The sequence below is a fragment of the Empidonax traillii genome, unplaced genomic scaffold (genome assembly GCF_003031625.1).
Source record: "Empidonax traillii isolate 1590-97213 ecotype Southwest subspecies unplaced genomic scaffold, ASM303162v1 scaffold5:size3517227, whole genome shotgun sequence".
In the NCBI taxonomy this organism is placed as follows: domain Eukaryota; kingdom Metazoa; phylum Chordata; class Aves; order Passeriformes; family Tyrannidae; genus Empidonax; species Empidonax traillii.
Genome location: NW_020955198.1, coordinates 84,102 through 104,646, shown reverse-complemented (window position 1 = coordinate 104,646; position 20,545 = coordinate 84,102). Strand labels below are relative to the sequence as shown.

At 37.0% G+C, this 20,545-nt stretch overlaps 1 protein-coding gene across 4 annotated transcripts in view; it reads left to right on the top strand.

Moving 5' to 3' along the window:
- The first annotated feature begins 10,193 nt into the window (after positions 1 to 10,193).
- The window catches only part of TANK (TRAF family member associated NFKB activator), a 28,153-nt gene continuing 17,801 nt past the window's right edge, over positions 10,194 to 20,545 (top strand). The window contains exons 1-5 of one of the 4 annotated variants that reach the window (XM_027878437.1): positions 10,804 to 10,928; positions 12,629 to 12,728; positions 14,684 to 14,830; positions 18,003 to 18,111; positions 18,957 to 19,069. In XM_027878437.1, coding sequence (XP_027734238.1) covers positions 14,732 to 14,830; positions 18,003 to 18,111; positions 18,957 to 19,069 — 321 coding nt within the window. In that variant the 5' untranslated portion in view covers positions 10,804 to 10,928; positions 12,629 to 12,728; positions 14,684 to 14,731. Of the gene's footprint in view, positions 10,306 to 10,796; positions 10,929 to 12,625; positions 12,729 to 14,683; positions 14,831 to 18,002; positions 18,112 to 18,956; positions 19,070 to 20,545 lie in introns of those variants that run through there. The other 3 variants (XM_027878444.1, XM_027878428.1, XM_027878419.1) reach the window with 3 other exon arrangements.

The following is a 20,545-nucleotide window of genomic DNA, read 5'->3' as shown; positions in this document are numbered from 1 at the left end:
TCCATTTTATTTAAAAGTCACTCAACACACCTTCCAGCTGTCCAGAAAATAGGAAAAAGCCCACACCAGAGAGGAGTCAGAATACTTTAGGAGAAAGATCCAGTTAGTGTAATTATTGATAATATTTATTTTCAGACTACTTCCATGTAAAAGCAGAAATTCCTACAGATCTCAAAAGAAACAGATTTTTGTTATATATTCTGTAGCAGTTACCAAAAAATTAACAAAGAGAGAAAAATACTATAACCTACCTTGAAATTACATGAATATACAGAACTCTCTCCTATTAAATTCCTCTACAGCGAATTCTACTTAAAATTGTACATTAGAGTTTGTAACTGTGTTTTTCCTGTGTTTCCTAATTGCTTACAAAGTATTCAAATATGATTAGTTATATGTTTAGTTATTCTGAATACAGATGTAGTTTAGGTTTCTCCTTGAGATTGTTCTCTTTTTATTGAAAGAACATTTAATTTTAACATTTATTAACCTTCTTATCTGTAGTCAGTAAGATGGTATTGAAACTGATTTAAACATTTTTATTGATATGACAATAATGTCAAAGATAAAATAGTTAAACCATACACTAATTTTAAAATGGCTGGCATTCCATTTGGCACAATGGAAAAGAACACAGTAATTATAATAATTATGTTTTTGCAACACAACTGATGTATTCAAACATTCAGACTTATGATTTAATAGACGATACATCATCTTTAAGTATCTTTATAGTGGAAAAAGAGGCTTAATACTCAAGAAAGGAAATACAGTGGTTCTTCATCTGGTATTACCCAAAAACAAGAAAGAACCGACCTTTGGACTTGGAAAGCAATCTGGACATCACATAAACTTCAGGGAAAGAGTAAGGAAGAGGTTGTAGTTATTTGGCTGCTTTGAATTGTTCCCAAATGGATGATTAATTGAGAAGTGTTGTTACACATTTTATGACACCCTGAGTACATGTTCTAAAATCCCATGAGGCCTTGTTTAAATACAAATTAATCCTAAACTACACTTAATTAGCAATGTTGTAGTTGGTTTTGCTTTTTCTGTTGTAAGAAAGAATATAATATCTTAGAGTTTTGCTGTTTTCAAATGTTAAAATATACGATGGAGGTGAAAAAGTGATTTCATAGCTGAATGACTTCCTGGCAGGAGAGAATCTGACAGGATGGCATTTTACTAATTAAGAAGAGTGCTGGACTAACCAGATGGGAAAAATACATACTGAAACTTTTTTTTATTTCATTAATTCTTTTTTTTTCCCACAAGACAATGAAGAAATAATCAAGGACAATGAAGGGCATGTAAAGAAGAACTGGTAAGTAAGGAAATTTGCTAGTATAAAATAAACCTACACCAATCAGATAGTAACAAAATAACCCTGCTTTAATCAGATCAAAAATTAAGCAAGAATCAGAAGCCACTGATGTGAGCAACACATTTCTGTGCTTCAGACCCATCTCTAACAGAAATACACAGTTTGACTTCTGGTGAGTGAGTCAGGACTAGATCTAGACAGACATTTTAGGTCCTAAATCCAGTATGCAGGCATCATTTTGATCCTCAAAAAAATTTGGAGTTTATGAGATTTTTCATCTCCTTTAGAAAGAGAAGAGATAACACAAACCACCCCACTGCTAGTGATGAAATAAGAAATTTGCTTTGAAAAATCACAAAATGCTAAATAACAGTGGGAAGGCTTTCTTAGCTACCTTAACTCAATAAAGTTACTGAGGAGTAAAAGAATAATGCAACAATGTAAAAAAGATGCCATAATCAGAAAAGTCAATATGAGATAAATGGCAAGACAGAAAAAATATCTACACTGGTAATACATCTGTAGCAAGACAAAGACAAAGGAGAGATCTGCTAGTCAGCGGAGAAACAGTATGATTAGAGATAGTATCAAAAAAGCTGATACCTTTTTAACTTTTCTTCACTAGAAGGGTCAGCCTCAATCAGCTGGCTAAAATAATTAGTATCAGAAACAAGGGGACAGAATACAGGCCCGGATAAAATACTTTCAAACCAGAGGAGCTTGAAGAAATTCCTCTCAGAATACTTAAGAGAACAGAATGAAGATTTTTGGAGCCATTAGCAGCAGTCTTCAAGAACAGATGAGCTTCTCAAAGAAAGAAAAAGGACAGATGTCATGTTTATCTTTAAGAGCAGAGAACAGGAGAAATCAGGAAATTACATACTGTTCTTCTTTACTTTCATTCTGAAAAAAATACTGGAGCAAATAATTGAACAAGTTTGCTTAAAAGCTTAAGTTTTTGTTCTGTTTTAAGGATGTAAAACAGCCAGCATGTGTTTGTTGAAAACTACATTGGAAAGTCTCAGCTGGATCATATTGTCCAGTTTGTTCAGTATACCTTGTGGAAAATGTGGTTCAACTGAAGAATAATTAGAGATTTAGAAAAAAAATCTGTAAGAAAGAACAGAAGGTCCCTCGGGAGGCTGTGAAATCTTTATCACCAATATAGATCTTCAAAACAGGCAAACATATGTTCAGAATGGTTTAGGTAAAGCTGATGCTGCCTTTGGCAAGGATGGTATCTTCAGAGGGCTGTTCTAGGCACCAGTAAAGTAGAAAACCAATCAGCAAAACTTATTGTCAAAACCAGCAAAGTGGGAATGACCTACTGCCTACCATGCCATAAAACATGTAAATATTGTTAGAAGGAGACTGGAACACAAAGATTTTTTTAGCCATGAGACTGGAGAACTGTAATCTCTGTTATCTGCCCTAATCAGTCCATGCAAAATCTAACTCTCATCTCCAGGAGATGTGACTAGAAAGGACTGAGCACTAAAGAATATTACCCAAAGACAGCAGCTATGCTTAAAACATTGCTCTTCAGCAAGCCCCATTACTCTGTGCAGCAAAGTTATATACCAGAGGCTGTAGCAGTCTCCATGAAGCCACTGGTACTATAACCCTAAATTCCTTTTGTGATTCTTGTCTTTAGCTACTCTATCTCTTGTCAGCAAAGCAGGAAGAGATAGGTTGGAAGGTACAAGTGTATCAGGGGTTGGACTGATAGAACAGTACTTTATCAGTCCATTACCTCTGAAGAATTTGAAGAGGAAATTTAAGATTGTGTCTTTTAGTTCCAGGCCATAGTTTAGATAGTTCAAATATTTTAAAACAGGGGTTTAGAGACAGCTGTCAGTTTGATTGTACTTCAGAGTATGAATGAAAAGGTATAGCTGAGTACTAGGGAAGGAGGGCCTCTGGTACCTCATTTGCTTACTCCCAACTAACCTGACATCTCTGACTTTATCTTTCCTGATTTTCTTCCTCATATTAAGAGTTGCCTTTCTTTGATATTCTTTTTGACTGACCTCCTTTTGTGACCTAAAATGCAGTTGATACTCACTGTTGCGGGGGATGATTTTTCAGTTTTGTCTAAAATTCTGCCATTTTTGATTTAATACATGTACAGCGCAATCAAGGAGCACTGGCAGGTATATGATGACACTATAGCGATGGTCAAAACCTGGTCAAATAAGACTATTTCCAAATGTCACAAAGGCAGAAAATAAGAGCAAAATGTCACTTAGAACATTTCATTCTAGACCCCTGGTGCGTATCTGCTGATGTAAACTGGTAATTAATACAGAGAAATTACTGTATAATAGCTTTTACAATATTGTTTTGAGTTATCCCAGATATTCGATACAAGCCAAGTTATTCAGATTTTCGATACAAGCCAAAATTCTCTTGCATCTTTTGCTTCCAGAAGGCCAACAATAAATAGATACAAAGTACAAGAGCAGGTGTGTTTTCACTGGAAGGAAACAGCTATAGATACGAAAATGTCTTAGCAGCTGGTGAATAAGGAATCTGAAGCTGTGCCAGACAAAGTAAGTGAGTGTATGTGCATGTGTGTGTGCACGCGTGTTTTGCCACTAATTATGCAAAAAGGCCCAAACCCATTGATCATGTGTTTCTCTCCCTGCTTCACCAGGAATAAATCTTGAAGTGTGACAGCTCTTTCAGAAAGTTGGAGTTATTACCAGTGATGCATTTTCTGTATTAGAACTGAGAACACACAATGAATCATCCTTTTTTTTTTTTTTTTTTTTTATTTTATCCTTTGTACACATATTCCTGTTTACTGCATGGTAAGAACAATTGTAATTTGCAAGAAGCTGGTCTGAACTTCTATTGTCATTTACTCCACTTATCTTCACTGACAATGAGGCTGTATTCAGCCAAGGACAGTGTCAAAACACGGTGAGCCACTACACAGCACATGGCTTCAAACTTTCTTTGCTTAAAGTTGGGAAAGATTTACCATAAAATTCAGCAGGCACAGCTGCTGATTTATCTTTGGTGTATGCAGATATCAAGAAATTTTAGTTAAAACTTGAGCAGTCTGACTGCTCAAATCTTTTTGGTTTACTTGGTTGTAGAACTTCACTGCAATGATACATTTCAAGATTTACAGAAACATTCATTTGACCACTCTAATTAGTCAAGCTTAGACCTACTAAACTCTCAAGGGAAGACTAGGAGTAAAAACAAAAAAAAAGCACTTTGTTAAAGTCACAAAACCATGTTTTCATTTATAAAATGATTTAAAAATTAACATGAGGAGTTGGAACAACTCTATCACAAGACAGAGATGAGTAATTCCAAAATACTTTTTTCCTGTACAGATAAACAGAACTATTTATTTTCAAATGCCACTATAACATACAATCAAATAAAGTTGAAGGAAAAATGTGGAAATGTATACCAATTCCATGTGCCAGGATATTATAGATATGGATTCAGTTGCACTATCTTGTAAAAATACTTAAGGAGGACTTGTGGTTTTGTTAAAAGATTAAACGTGATTGAACCATTCTACTACCTTTTTCTTAAATTTTACTTTAGGAGGAAACCTGGGAAGTTTATTCCATTGTACAGTTTTAACTAGGACAACATAAACTGGTTTATACAGAGATACAAACTCCCTACACTAAATAAACTGCATTAAATGGTTAGATGTTGCTAGATGATGCAGTTAGCATCTTTAGCTCCAGCTAAAGAATGGAAAAAATCTCTCTACTACTCTTTGTCAGGCCTTTTTCTCAAGAGCTGTTTTCAATCCACCAATCAAGAAGGTCACCTTGCTGTGTATTTACACAGACATACCTTCTGTTAAGCTTTGTGAGCAGTTAGAATGATATTATGCAGTTGATCTGTTGGTCATCACAATTTAACTAGAAACATAGTCAAACTATAAACAGCATTTTTGAGAAACCTGATAAATCTTACTGGTTATCTTTAATAAACCTGCTCAAAGGTTTCATATTTCAAATGGATATTTTAAAATAATAAGAAATAATTCTGAATGGATTTTCCAATATCTCTTGGAGTTTCTGCAATTGTACTATTCTCTATGCTTCTACAGAATCCTGTCTTTTACAGGAGATTGTTCAATATAGAGAAATTCCTACACATTTGTATCATCATGAAGTCATTAACATAAGAACATATGCCACATTGGTTCAGACCCATCTTCTCTTCAGCAGTGGCTAGAAATCAATGCCCTGGGAAGAATAAGAACAGGGCAAGCATATGTAATACTTCCTCAGAGTCTTCTCCCAGCTGCCAGCTATTTTCAGGTCAGAGAACTTCCTGAGATTGATGCTGCCTGTCTCTTTAGTTTCCCTCAGTGAATCTCTCAAGTATTTACTTGTCCAATCTCCCCTTGAACACATCCAAACTTTTCACGTCCTGAACAATTTTGACAAGAGGCTTCATAGGTATACTGATGCAGGTCCATTAACTTAATGACTTTGCATCAGCATCTCTCTTCCTTTTCCCCAAACTTTAGAATTTTATGACACTACAGAAACAAAATCATACCATGGAATCTTGCTGCATGACATAGCTCCCCTTTTTGCAGAAGAGGAAAAGAGATGGAATGTGGTATTTCAAATACATCTTCCTTGACTTCTTCCACTCTTACTCCGCATTGACAACCTGAATAGAGGTTTGGGATCAAATAACATTCAATATATAGTGCAAAGGCTCCATATATCAACTATTTTCTTAAATTAGATACTGAATATAATGTAGTTCTATCTAAATCAGGCACCAAGATGTACAAAATTTTAACAAGGAACAGAGGGAGAAGGCCTATGTAATGTACATGATGTCAAAATATCTCACTTTTTCACAATGACAGAGCTAAGGAATTTATGTTTATATGTTAAATTTCCTAAATATTTGTTTCTGTGGCAAAAAGGCATTCATGCTAGAGAAAACAAATTTTCCAAGCTAAGAGTTTTCCCTACATTGTTCTACAGAACTCAGTTTCACTATACAGTGGATTGAAGGGAAGGGGAGGAAATACACAACTATGATAAAACTTAAACAGAACTCAAGGGTTTGCATAATTAAGTTTCTTTGGATCTTAACTAAGAATCAGGCTAGTCTTCACAGAGAAGTGTTTCACTCTCCATCTTTTACTCACTGTATTTGTAACACAGGTTATATTCTATATAGAGGAATAGCATTTGTCTTACAAAACTGTTGCTACTTTCTTTTGGTGTCATTATCATCACTGGTTTTTTCTTCACAATACATTAAAAAACATGTATTATATTTGGTACAACACTTGCTATGTATGTTAACTGTTCCCACGCATGCAGGGTTGCCTGTTCATGCACTGTTCCCTTTTCATGAAGGCTAAACTTTTTCCAAGGCAGTGAGTCTCTAGAACTCATTGACCTTAATTGTGGAAATCAGGAATGTTGCACTGGGTCCAAAGCCAGTTTGCAGGTTGTTTCTGCTAAAGTCTCTGTTTTAGAGAATGACTGTCTGCTTGCAGTTGCATTTAAGGAAGTTCTTCAGTTGGGTATTTCTCAGTGGAAGTTCCCAGCTAATATTAGTCATAAGCAGTACTGAAGTACAAAACCACATTTCATAATCTTGTTGACAGTCCTCCTAGGCAACATAAAAATTTCATGTACTCTTACCAAAGACATGAGAAAAGAAACTGCAAAGGTTCCTACACTTCATAAAGACAATAAGTAAATTATACTTATCAACTTCAGCGTTTGGATCCACAGAAAAAGTATAAGGTACTATGTTTATGTTGCTTATAATTCATCAAATCTGTTATGTCTGCACCTTGACTAATATCATTTAGTTAGTTTCCGGAACTCAGGCTTTGTCTGTGACCACCTATTGGCAAAATATATACTAGGATTTCCACGGGCTCATCAACTTTTGATGTTGGGGAAAAAAAAAAAATCAGCCTCATCTTCCTTCATACTATGATGCAATGACACTTCAGCTAAATTAAACCACAATTCTCTTTTTCTGACCAGGAAAGGCATTTCAAATTCAAAACACGTTTTTTATTTAGTTAAACAAGAACCGATTGCAAGAACGGGGAAACATGCTAGAGTAGCAGAGACTCCTTCAGCACCCAGTACACCCCTTTAGGACCACAGTTTATAAATTCTGGAAAAGGTTTAACATCTGACGTGAGCCACCTAGTGTCTGAACGAATGGCTACATTAACAACTTGCAAGAAACATTTTAACCTCTTTCTAATAGTAGCCAATTTGTATTTATAAGCTTATAGAGCTGTAGAAAGGAATCAGATGAAACCTTCGATGAACCTTTTGCCAGCTGCTGCAGCACCAGCCTCCCCTGAGAGCAGTCAGTTCCTTCAAAGATCTCAGTACAGTGTAACCAACACTGTTAACACACCAGTACAGACCAAGTAAAATTCCTGTTAAAATACTATTTCAGAAGTAATGTCAAACACCAAACTGCATATAGATCACATAAGGTACTTAAATAGGCTGCTTGACCCACTCAAAGCAAGTCTGAATTTTCACTATGAAAAAGTATCAACTTGTTATTGCCCCACCCAAAAAAAAAAAGTTTCTAAGCATAAGTAGTCAAAATATGACTTGTTCTGAGTCTAAAGACAAAGTGAAATAAAATAATAAAGACAAGAATGTCTTCACCACCACTCCTGAACTCCAGATTGCAACTGGTTTTAAGATTAGTAGATTCCTAAAATTCTAAATTATTTTTAAATACACTGATATATGCTTGTTCTTTCCAGCTATCTTGTGAAGACTACATATAGGAAAGCAATTCTGTCTTGACAATGACATAAAAGTGTGAAATATCGATGTGGGACAAAAATATAGAAAGTTGTTACTGGAATAGCTGTAGGGAAGGACATAGAGAGACAGAAGAGGAGGAAGCAGAAAAACAAAGAAAAAGAAAGCAAGGTGAGAAGGAAAAGGGGAAAACTAATTGACTATAAAGCAGAAAACACTCTAGAAGATCAAAATTAGAGATCAAGTTAGCTACACAATACAGGTTGTGTATTATTTTCACGGGTATTTTTCTTCTATTTAACATTTTATTCAAACGTTGGGAGTCTCTAGGAGTATCAAGATGGATTACTGTAAAGCTTTTTACATACATCTTATTGTATTTGGGGAGGAAACGTAAGGAAAGAAGACACTAAATAATGAAGATAGAAGGAAGATCACCTTCTCTCGTGCTTTCTGTGAAAGAATATTACTGATAAAGAACTAAGAGATTAATGCATGTGATTCCAAAAGTCATGTTTGTAGATGGTTGTCACTTTTCCTTTGCTGAGTTTGAGACCTTCACAACAAATTTGCATTAAGTACACTATTAGAACTTAGAATTTTTTTCCCTGTTACAGCTAACATGCTATGATAGTGTTTCAGAGATGGTGTATATGTTATGGCTGTATTTGAATTCAGGTAGTTATAAACTTAGTTGATACATCAGGTAACACCCACTTGTTTATCATCAGGTAACACCCACTTGTACTTTTCTGCATATTGTCCCTGTTTAAATATAGTGTCTGTTAAATTATATTTACATATATTGATCTGAATTTAAAAATCACAGGTTTTATTTCAGTTACAGAGATACCCATTACAATTTTAAGTACATAACTTCTTGCCAAAACTGAATAAAAATTTAACATATAGAAATTAATTTAAAAACAAACAAACAAACAAACATAGTCTTTTTTGACAACCTGTTTTTTTTGTTTCTTTTTTTTTTTTCTGTTTTTTTTTTTTTTTTTTTATCTTTAAGACCTGGTTGAATGAAACCTTAACTAACACTGCCTCTCAAAGAGAAGATTTAATTTCCCTTTCTTGGAAATGTGTTAACTCTTGGAAATGTGTCTCTGAACCTTAATAGTTCATTAGAACCTCACTTGAAGTTACTAAAAGTGGCCAAAGAGGCAGTAAATTTATAGGCTTATTGAGCCATCTGCCTATAAGTCTCTTTAGCTTTAGCACAGGCCAGAACAGATTAAAATAGTTGTTACAGATCTGTCAGAAAAGGTAAATTACAATAGAAATAACCTTCAAAGGAGCACAGAGGAGAACATCTGGCCACTTTTCCTGTGGCTATGTTTGAACTCAGTCCTCAGGCTTCCAAGAGCGTGCACCCGGGGAAGGTAAGGTTGCAATAGCTGGAACACGGGTTCTGATCTGTGAGGGGCCAAAGAGGAAAGTTCTGCTCTAGCAGAAGAAACACTACAGCCTGGTTGCATGGATATGTTCACTGGGGTTCAGAACTGGCCGAGATCAATTCAAAATATGTAATGCTTCTCTGCTGCTGGGTCTCTGACTATCCTGGGCAAGTATGTAACAAATGCCTCAAGTTTTCCCATCAGCTCCCACCCTCCTACACAACTTCAGGGAAAAAAGTTGTACTTATACATGTGACCTAAAGAGAGAAAGGCTTGTAGCATTAGCAAAATTAAAACTATGTGTTTCTTTTATATTCTTATGTATAAAATTCATTGCCTGCATGAAATATGTGCAAGGGGCAAAAATACCTTCGTAGTAACCTAAAAAAAACCACTTCAGACAGAAACTGCTCTGAACATGAAAAGTATATTACAAATGTAAATATTGTTATTTACAAATCACTCTGAAACACGGAAAGACAGAAATAGGGAAGGACTGTGGAAGTCAGGAGCGCCACGGATCCTGCCTGAGGCGGGTGCCTGGCTGCGGCCAGGCAGAGGAGGCACTGCAAGGCAGAGGAAAGCAGAAATGCTGCCATCCTTGCGGAGAGGCCACCTGGGCGCTGCCGGGATGGCGAACCCGGCGGCTCCGGCGGCCGCTGCCCTGCCCCGACCCGGCGGGCAGCGCCCCGTCACAGGGCGGGGAGAGGCACGGCAGGAAGTCGGTTCTGGTTCCTGGGTTAAGGCGCTCCGGCAGGAGCGAGCGCCTTGTGCCGGGGGCGGCCGCGGGCTCCGCGAGGCGCTCGTAAGTGTGAGTGGCTTTGGGGAGCGCTGCTCGCCATCCCGCGGAGTGTGGCGGGCGCTGGGCCCGGGGCCGCGGTACGGGCCGGGCTCTGCCGGGCCGCGTTTCCGCCCCCCACGGGACGGCGGCGCCGGGTCCCCCTCGGCCCGGCTCAGGCAGCGGGGCCGGGGGCGCAGCGCTGGCGCGGAGGCGCTCCCAGAGCGGCGGGAGCGGGGTCAGCGGGATCAGCGGGATCGGTGCCGGGCAGCGGTGGCCCGGGCGGCGCTGGAAGAGGCGCTCGCTGTGCCCGCGGGCAGCGGCGGCGTGGCGGGGGGAGAGAAGCCCCGCGCCCCGGGAATCACCGTCCCGCTCCCTGAGCGCTGAGGGGCGGCCCCTCTGTAGCGCTGGTGTGGCAGGAGGGGCTCCTGCCGTGTTCCCGACGCATCCCGCAGTCGGGCAAAGCAGGAATTGTGTCCACTAAGAAAAAATAAGGGGGGGGGGAAAAAGTTCCAGTTCCCAGGATGATGACAGTGTAACTTACAAAATATTTCCATTGAAAAAAACTGTTCTGAAGGCAGAAATATGTAGAGAAGTACTTGTTACTGGATGGCACCTATGTTCTCATCTCTCATATGAACCTATGAGAGGTAGGCATGTGTATTACGAGTTAATGTGTATATGTACACATGATTAGCTAAAATCTTCTCCTTTTTTTCAGAATTTAAGGTGTTTTCTGAGGCATTAAAAAAAGTCATATGCCTCTAGTGAGCGTGGAGCTGAGATTGCAGCAGCAATATGCTGCTAATCTTTGTGTTGGAGCTTTTTTGGCATTTGACTCAGTATATTCATTTAACTGTTTCTTTTTTTCCCACCTATATCAGCAAAATGTTTGTCATTTGAGGCATGTATTTTAAGATAATCTGCAGGTTTTGTTTGGTTTGTTTGCCTAAAAGATTGTCTTACAACATTTACTATATCCAGTTGTTTTCCAGTGTTCAAGTCTTTGCCCAGATACGAAATTCTAGTTCTCATTGCCATAGCCCCAGCAACACAGCACTCACAGGTATTCACATTGCAGGGCAAGCTCTGGAGCTAATCTCTCCCTTAATTGTGTCCCTGTTAGAATAAATGCAGCAATTTTTATTGCTATGTCTCCACTGACTACATATTGCTGTTAATGACTGTGAAAGTGTTTAGGATCTAATGAATATCTAGAATGTCAGTTGCTAAAGATCAAGAGTTGTCAGCTTTGGGCTGAATTATGTATGGAATACAGCAACTGAAGCATAGCATAACTAAGTCTGATTAAAATAGGGGGTTGTTTTGGGTTGGGGGTTGTTTTGTTTTTTTTTTTTTTTTATTTTAGGGTTGTTGGGATGGGCTTTTTTTCCTCCTAGTTGGATGTAGGGAGAAGGGTAAATGACAAGGAACAGTTGGCAAATTCCCTGATAAATATTGATGCCTATGGAGGAGAAGCAGGAAAAGGAGCCAGCTTTTCTAACTGCAAGGAGTTCTGGATATGAGATATATAACATAAGAAGCAGTTATTTATTCCAGCAACAGGCAATCCAGGGTGTGACTACAGAGTAGTTTAATCCAATCTAAATGTAGACTGCAGCAGTCCTGCCCACGGCTAGTCTCATGTTCCCACTGCCTTCTTGTGCTGGTAGTAGTGCTCCAGCAGCCTTGCATTGAGCTAGCTCCAGTTTTAATTTCGATATTGTTTTTTTTAGGGAGGTTGTTGTTGCTTTTTTGAGGAAGTAGGGAGCTACTTGGGCATACTCAGCTGTGTAGCATAGAAGTACTAATACCAGTACAAGTAAGTGGCAAAAAAATCTGTGGCCAGAGATAGGGTAACGTCCAGGTATCCTTCTCTGTGGCAGGACAGACTTACATCACTGTTACATAACTGTGACCTCGTGTTACAGTTTCAAATCCATTGCCTCTGCTGAACACAGGATTTCTGTCTGCCTTTTGCTGATGTTTTCTGCTCCTGTGCAGGATTCCTTGTGTTATCATGTCATTTGAAGTGGTCTGTGGATTTGATCTGGTTAAAACTAATGCAACAAAAACACCTTTAGTATTTAGTTTTTAACTGGGTTGGTTTGCTGATACGGTTTCCTATAAGGTTGCTTATGCTGTAAGAAAGGGAAGGGTGAGGTGGAAGCAGAAATGAGTGTCTAGGGTGTATGGAGCAAATGTAGGACCAATTCTTCTAGTTACAGTTCTATCTTAAAGTGTTGCTAGTAATGACTTTAATTGACCCTTTCTTACTGCATAGAGTCTGAATTTTAGGGAGCTATCAATAAAGTAGCTACCATTCTCCTTATTTTTCCCTACTAAGTAGAAAATCAGGCCCAGTGCTACAATTCTGCCTGTTGGATCAATTACTAGCAGTCCAGATGACAGCAGAACTCTTTGTTAATGCTCCCAGTCTCAATCAGTGAGTAAGTATAAGACTGTAAGACTGGAAATTAGGTATAAATTTTAAATACTGTTTTTCAAATGAAGATTTGAATTTGCATGAATGAAATAATACCTTCATTTTCTATGAACTCTGAGCCCTATTCTCTCTTGGTATCTGAACAGTGTTTTCAATCCCATTGGACTAATTTTTTGAAGTTAGGTTTTATATGTACAAGACATGCCATTTACTAGGTAAATTGTTACAAGTGTCAGTGGAGAATTTCAGAAAAGTACAAAGTCGACATTGATGCAAACGTTGCAAGCTTTTAAAGAAAGTGAGAGCATGCTTTCAGTCACTTTCAGCCATAACAATGCCCTCTGCAGTTTAGCACCTCTCCTTGAAAGCAGATGTAATATCTGGTTTTATTCACTGAACTACATAAAACACTCCTTCATTTGAAACTGAAAGAAAGCCTACCCATTTAGTTGAAGATGTGCCCCAGGTATTAGAATGAATATTCCATTTAGTGAAGAGATACCATGTGGGGGAGGAAGGGGCTGACTGAAGTAGCCTGTGTAACTAATAACGCTCTGAGACAGTATGCAGGGACCTACGATTATAAACTACTGTACTGGTGTTTAGGAAAACAAACAAACAAAAACAACAAGTCAAAACAAACAGAACTTTCATGTGAAACAACGTAGGCATTTTACGCGAAATTTACAAACTGGATTTCAGTAATGCTTGTCACATCAAAGGATCCCTAAGTGATTCCAAGTTGTTAAAAAATTCACTTTGCCACTTTTAAAGGACAGCCATGCCAGAGTTGAGATACAATTGCTTTTGTAGTATTAACACACTGTTAGACTAAAATTTGCAGGACGGAAAAGTGTGACGTCTGTTGCACCTTCTAGGAAAGTCAAACCACATTTCTATATTCAAGCCCTATGATAGGGAAGATATTCAAAAGCCAGAAAACATGAGCAAAATCTTCAAGCTGTAATCCTCAGAATTTTGACCAGGGTCCAATACAAATTATTCTCATACCCTTCTTGCTTGACTTATCTTCATCTCACTGCACAACTTTGCTTAACAGTATCTGTGGTTTATGCATAATCCCAGAAGATAGTGAGAGATGGTAGTGGCAGTCCACACCATTTACTGTGAGATAACCAAGCTTTAAATACCAGGAGAGATGAAATTATTAATTTTTTTTTTCCCTAATGCTTGTACCTAGGTTTTTTTGTTTGTTAGGTTTTTTTTTGAAACTTCACTAACTTATTCTCTACTGTACTTATGTTATGATAAATTTTGATCTTAATATTAATGTCATATATTACTATAGAAGCAAAGGACTTGTGTTTGCAAAGTTCTTGAAACTGGAGTCTGTGATGTTTACTAGTGTTGTAGTGTGAAAAGGTCCAAGTCTTGCTAATTCTTACTGGTTGGTATAGCTGATCTTTAGATAAAAGATGTTTTAATTCACCTTGCAGTGTAGTTTGTGTTACCATTTTCAAATATTGCATAGAATAGGATACGTTTGTGTAACCTACTGTTATTGAACTTTTGTCTTTCTATTGCTTAATGCCCAAAGCTGAGTTTAGTTTTGTTTATTAATACTGTCTGTTATTTCACAATTATGTAAACCTTAAACTTTTGGACATCACATAAAATCAGGTAATTGGTGATCTGCACCAATTTTATATCTCAGTCCTAAACACTGTAACTACACATATATTTCCACATTCTGTACTTCCATAATTTGATCCAGAGTTGACCTGCTTTTGTCTGGCTTTTGTTTAAAACTACCCCTGGACATAAAATTAAATGTTGAGGTGAGCAGAGCTATAATTCAAGCTATTATGTGAGTTAATGGTCAAACATACTGCACATATTACTTGAATGTGATATTAGTACAAGTCATGCTATCTATGTTTTTAGTCACGTACTTCTGTTTCTTAGCATTCTCTCTTTTTCCTTCTGATTACTTTTCAGGTCTGTTAACTCCACCATCTTTCCAGGGATGAAACAACATTGGGAATTATGGACAAAAACATTGGAGAGCAGCTTAACAAAGCTTATGAAGCCTATCGACAAGCATGCATGGATAGGGACCATGCTGTGAAAGAACTACAGCAAAAAGTATGTGTTGGGTTCTGAATTCTATCTTTACAGCCGTCCTTCCCGTGGAGGATGGTAGTATGTGTAGATTTCGGTTTCACTTTAGCTATGTAGACTGTAGTGCATCTGTTAAAGTTGTAAATTGCCATTATGAAACCAGGCCAGTACACTGCAGAGTAACTGATTAGGCTGTGAATTTAGTAGCTAGGTTCTGGGTTTTGACCTTGAATTTTTTTTTTTTTTTTTTTTTTTAAATTTAAAGGTGGGCAAAGTGTTGTCTGTTTTGGAGGATTAATAAAGTCTTCTAATGTAAACAGCAAAGAGATATATATATATAAATTTAACTACCTTTTTGAAATTTAATTTGCATTCTTGAAAATTAATTTTTAAATTATTAATGTAAATAGCTTAAATTAAACCACTTTCGTGTTAATAGGAAGATAGACCATATGAATTACTAGGTGTAAAGGTCAAAGACTCTAATATTTTAAGCACTGTGCAAGCTATTAGGACAACAGAGTTTTTGTGTTGCAATGTGTACAGCAAACATACCTGAAAGTTGCTAGAATAAGTATTCCTTTTTTAAAAATAATAATCTGTACAATTATTCTGTAATTATGAAGTAACAGATTCTGGAGGCATTCTCACCAGTAAGGAGCACATTTGAATTTTTACTTAGTCTATTGCAGAAAACATTAGTTCAGTCAAAACTCCTCTTGAACTTCTCATCAAGTAGGACAACATATTGCAAAGCTATCGGGGTTGGCTTTGTCGTAGTAGTTTTATCATGCATATTCTTCCCACCAATGGAACCTCTGTTACAGGAAGGCTTGAATGTTTTTGGTGCTACAGGACTTGCTGATACTTCGTAGAACTGATAGGCTGAGACTTTGTTCAGGGGCAGATGAACCGTAGTCAGTGTCGAGTTATAGAAGCAGTAGTAGAACTGGGAGCAGGGAAAGGTCTGCTAGAGAATATTGTGATATCTGGGCCCAATCTTTCCATCTCCTTGCATGACAAAATAAACTAGCCAAGGCATTACAGAACACATAACAAGTCAGTCATGTGTGCAGTCATCCACTGTGCAGTCTGTCTCTATTCATAGTCTTGCAGCAGTGCTGCTGTAAATCTGTAGAGATTTCTATACATAACAGGCACAAGTAGTGTGATTTTTGTGCTGAAATTGCAACTAACTTAACAAAAGGCAAGACGTTTTAGAATGTTAAGGGATCTTTTAAGTTCTGTCTCCTATGATGAACAATTAATTACTTGAAGAAAAACTATTAAAGTTCATACTCCTGAGTCATCTAACAGTACATGAAAGAAACTTCTGCCCAAGAAACAAGAGATTGAGTACAAGATCAGATAGCCCTTCCAAAGTCTTTGAAAGAAAACCAGAGAAGTGTGAGATCATAAGTGTTAAGTGAACTAAATGCTTGCAAGATTTCTCTCTGCACTTTTGCTGGTTCACAAATTAAAAATTAAAGCCTTTGATAAAGGATTACTACCAGTTTAAATCTTTGTCCTAATCAAACTTTCAAGAGATAATTTTATGAATTCAAAAAAGAACAAAAGTATTTTTTCAAGAAAAATTGATACTGTAATTACTTGGGGTTTTTTTGTTTGTGTTGTTAGGGGTTTTTTTAACAAAACTCCTGGCTTTTGAATGACCTTTGTACAGTGCTTTACTCTAGCAACTTCCTCTGTTCATTGTGTGGCCTCCACACACTGTTGGATTGTCCACCATGCTGTTGTTAACAGTTTACTACTTAAGTTACCGATAGGCCACTTGTTTTGCCAGTCTCTAGAGCTGGGAGCCATGTCAAGCACACAGAAGCCAGAGTCATCTCGGCCAGATGGTGTTTGATACAGATGGATGGTTGGTTGTCATGCAGATCTTCTAGTTGGTAACTTGTTGCTGCCATCTGACTCAAGGAATAATTTGTGCACACTGGCTGTCAAAAGCATCTTCTCTTCTGTCTGTTTTAGCTGTCATGTCTGTGCTCTGTACAGAAGTGTTGACAAGACATTGCTGTTGTACATTTTCAATTTGGTTCTCAGTGATTTTTCTGCTTCATGAGGTCTCTTCTAGCTGCTGGAGTGTACTGCTCTTTGATCACTTTTTTTTTTTTTTTTTCTTTTAATAAACTCTTATAGTACAACTACTACCTGGGCTTTTAAAATAAATTTTGCTTTTAGATTTTTTCCTGCCTGCTTTACAGACAAACACACTGGACAGTAGGAGGGCATGGAATATAAATGTGGCTGAGATTTGAGAATTAGATAACAATATGAATAAACTTTGAAAGACATGAGAATAATACCTAGTCTTTTCCCAGGTGGTGACAGGTGGTGACCTGTTCAGTAATTGACACATTCTTAATTTCAGAAAAAATCGGTGCATTCCTGAGCGTTTTCTTGTTGGGATTTTGCAAGTTTTCTTGCTTGTTTTTAGCACAGCTCTAACTTCAGCATTAGGCATGTTCTAATGAAAGAATAGTTTTGAATATTAGCATCTTCCTACCACCTGGCCAGTTGTTCAATTAATGGACTGTCTAGCAATATTTATACACTTTGGTGAAAAATGAGCAGTATTATTAGAGACTGTATTGCCTGTTTATAGCAGGAGATGGAGTATAGGAGATACAGGATGAGACTGTTTGCTTGCCTTCCCCCCCCCCATCCCATTGATGTAGGGTAGAAAAACAAGTCCACTACATTTGAAGAAACAGATGAAACTGTTCATAGGCAGTCAAAATGATTTACAGAATATCTGTTGTATGGAATAAGCAATGTTGTTTGTTTTGCGTTTAAAATCTTTTTAAAAGCTTTTTTTGTTTATTTTGTTAGCAAATATGAAGGAAGAAAATTACTCCTTTCTATAGTTAAACTAACTGACCAGCATTCTGAAGAATACTAAAATTTTAATTTTAAGCCTGACTTAAGTATCCTAACTTAAAAGTTACCCTTTACCACTGCGACAGTTGAAAACAGTTACTAAAACTCAGAATTTATTTCCTATAATACCTTTTCTAATCAGTGCAATCCCAAAAACATGGACTTGCCAAAGGTTTTCATGCAGAGGACCACAACTACACTTCTCTTTAAAAATCAGAGCTGCTTTTTATATGCCAAGTAGGAGACCCCTAGTCAAAACAGTATAAGATTAATGCTAATTATATTGTATTTGCAGACAGAAAACTACATGCAGCAAATACGTGAACAGCAGGAAAAGATAGAGCTTCAAAACAGCATTATTGCAAAACTGAAATCACAGTTGGCTGCTCTGAATGCTAATAGAGGTATGTACTCCAGTTTGCACGTTATTGCTTTTTATGCTGTGTTGCTCTGATGAATAGTTCTGACTTTGTTTCTTCAGTTTTTACAATATACATATCTCAAACGAGTATCATACTTTTCTGTGAATGTGAGAGTTAACACAAATGTGCCGTTTCAAGATCTATTTATAAAATGCAACGCTTCTGGGGTCTCTCTTTATCCTCCTCAAGAAATGGTGAGATTTTCTTTAGAGGTAGAACCTGCTTACACTGAAGCCAATAAAAGTTATGAAAATATGGGTTCAAATCATTCACTAGAATTACAAAAATGTTACATATTAATTTTACACTTATCTGTTAATAAGTTTATCTCAGGTTCTTCTAGATGTGAGTGCTATGATTGTTTTATGTCTTTTATGTTAGATGGTTCTTGTGATGCTAATCTTATTGGATAACCAGATTTTATAAGCAGGTAATTCTCTTTCAAATCAAATAGTCATTGATGGATAATTTTTCACTGTTTGACTGTATTACACAAATAAGAGAAAAGAGTCAAAGTAACCATGTGTTAATCTGCCATGCTCATTAAATATTTATTCACACTAGCCTAACACTCCTGGTTTTCATAAATACTAGCAAAGTGGCTGATTTTTATTTTTAGGAGTACATGTACATCCTTTATTGCTGATTTAGTCTTGCATTGTCTCCAAGCACTGAATTTGCCTTCTCTTGCTTATTTAATATGAAGGCTTGCTCAAAGAAAATAAAAGAGTTAATATAAGTAAGTCTAGCTTCACTGAATTTTACTTGTACTGGCTGTGAAAAATGCACCTGTGAAAAAAAGTCACCTTTTTTTTTTGTAATTTAAGGTAGTGCACATCCCTACATTCTGATGCATGAAGACATTGAAACATTCAACTTACCTTTTAGCCAGCTCTCTGAAAAACTGAACATAGCAAAGCAAAGAGAAAAACTATTAAAGGTACAGTCACTTGCAATATATTTAACGTAAGTTCACGTTTGTGCTGTGATTATACTATGAGACCCTAAGAGGTAAGTGAGATTTTTACTGGTCCCTTTGAGCTACACCTGAAGTGCATTAGTGTTGTGACGCTGCAGTCTGTTTAGGTGAACTAAGCATCTACCTTTGATACTTCACAGTGAAATTTCTGTTTGGCCATCAAGCTCCCTAGAATAGTTTTGATCATAAAGTAGGAACTTACTTGCTTATTTATTTTTTATTTTGCCAAAATCAGTGGTCAGAAAAGGGCTTTTACTTTCTTACAAGATCACTTCACATTGCAACCGGTCTCTGTATTTTTGCAAGAAATGGAGAACCTGCACTCAAAAAGTGATGGAGTGGAAAGTGAACCATCCATTGCTCCGGATATGCTGCTGATTTGTTTGAGTTTTCTAAATAGCCAGGTTTAAGACAATGTCTCTTCTGCCTCTCTTCACTGAAGTAACACTGAGATTTTTACTACAGCCTATTGAGAGTAACAGGAATAAGAGTAAATCAGTAGTGCAGAATATGACTTAAATGGGTTTTACATATTAAGAAAAGACAGAGATGCACAAAGTTGCATTGTTCTTATCCTGTCATTTCATGCTTTGTGAGAACAGTCTTGTAATATAAAATGTCTTATTTTTAAATATGAATCTCCATAGCTCCATAGCAGAGGCCCTGTAAGGGTGGTAAATAGACACTTGTGTGAAGTCAGGCATTATATTTAAAAAGAATCTATTTCAGGATTTATTTCCTAAACCTGAGCTACAAACAAATTAATTACACTAAATTCACAGAAATGCATTTTTTATCAGAAATGTTAATTACAAGGTAATTTTATCGGATTGCTGGTGCTTGCTTAATTATCCTGAAGGAATCTCATTTGAGACTAAGCCTTTGCAAACATTTTAAACATACCGCTAGAAAATATTTATATATACACTCCTTTTCTATTTAGAAAAGTCTCTGTGTAATTTTTCTGCACTAGAATCTGTAATCACAAGATGCCATTTCTTTCAAATCTTTGCATTTCTTTGGATTAGAACACATTTGAAGGGTTAATTCTTTGATGGAACATCTTTACAAATTTTTGTATTTCGCTGTCTTGAGTTGGATAAAATTTATGCCTTACACTTGTGCATGAAGACCTGATCAGGTCTAATATTTCATACTCTTGTTTCTGAATGCTTGCTAAAGAACAGTAGTTGTAAGTAACTTAGTCAATAGAATGAGTAGGAGAAAGGAGAAGCTGCGTTATCTGCTTTTCTCATGGGCAAGCACTGAGATTATGTGAGCTGTACAGGAGATTGTAGGCAGTGCATGAGAAGCTGGAATCGTTATTTCAGGAGCTGTTTTCTTAATGGAATGTACATTATTTGTCTTTATCTGCATATTTTTGTGTGTAGTCACTTACTGCAGCTACCTCTCAGCAATAGGTATTTCATCTGGATT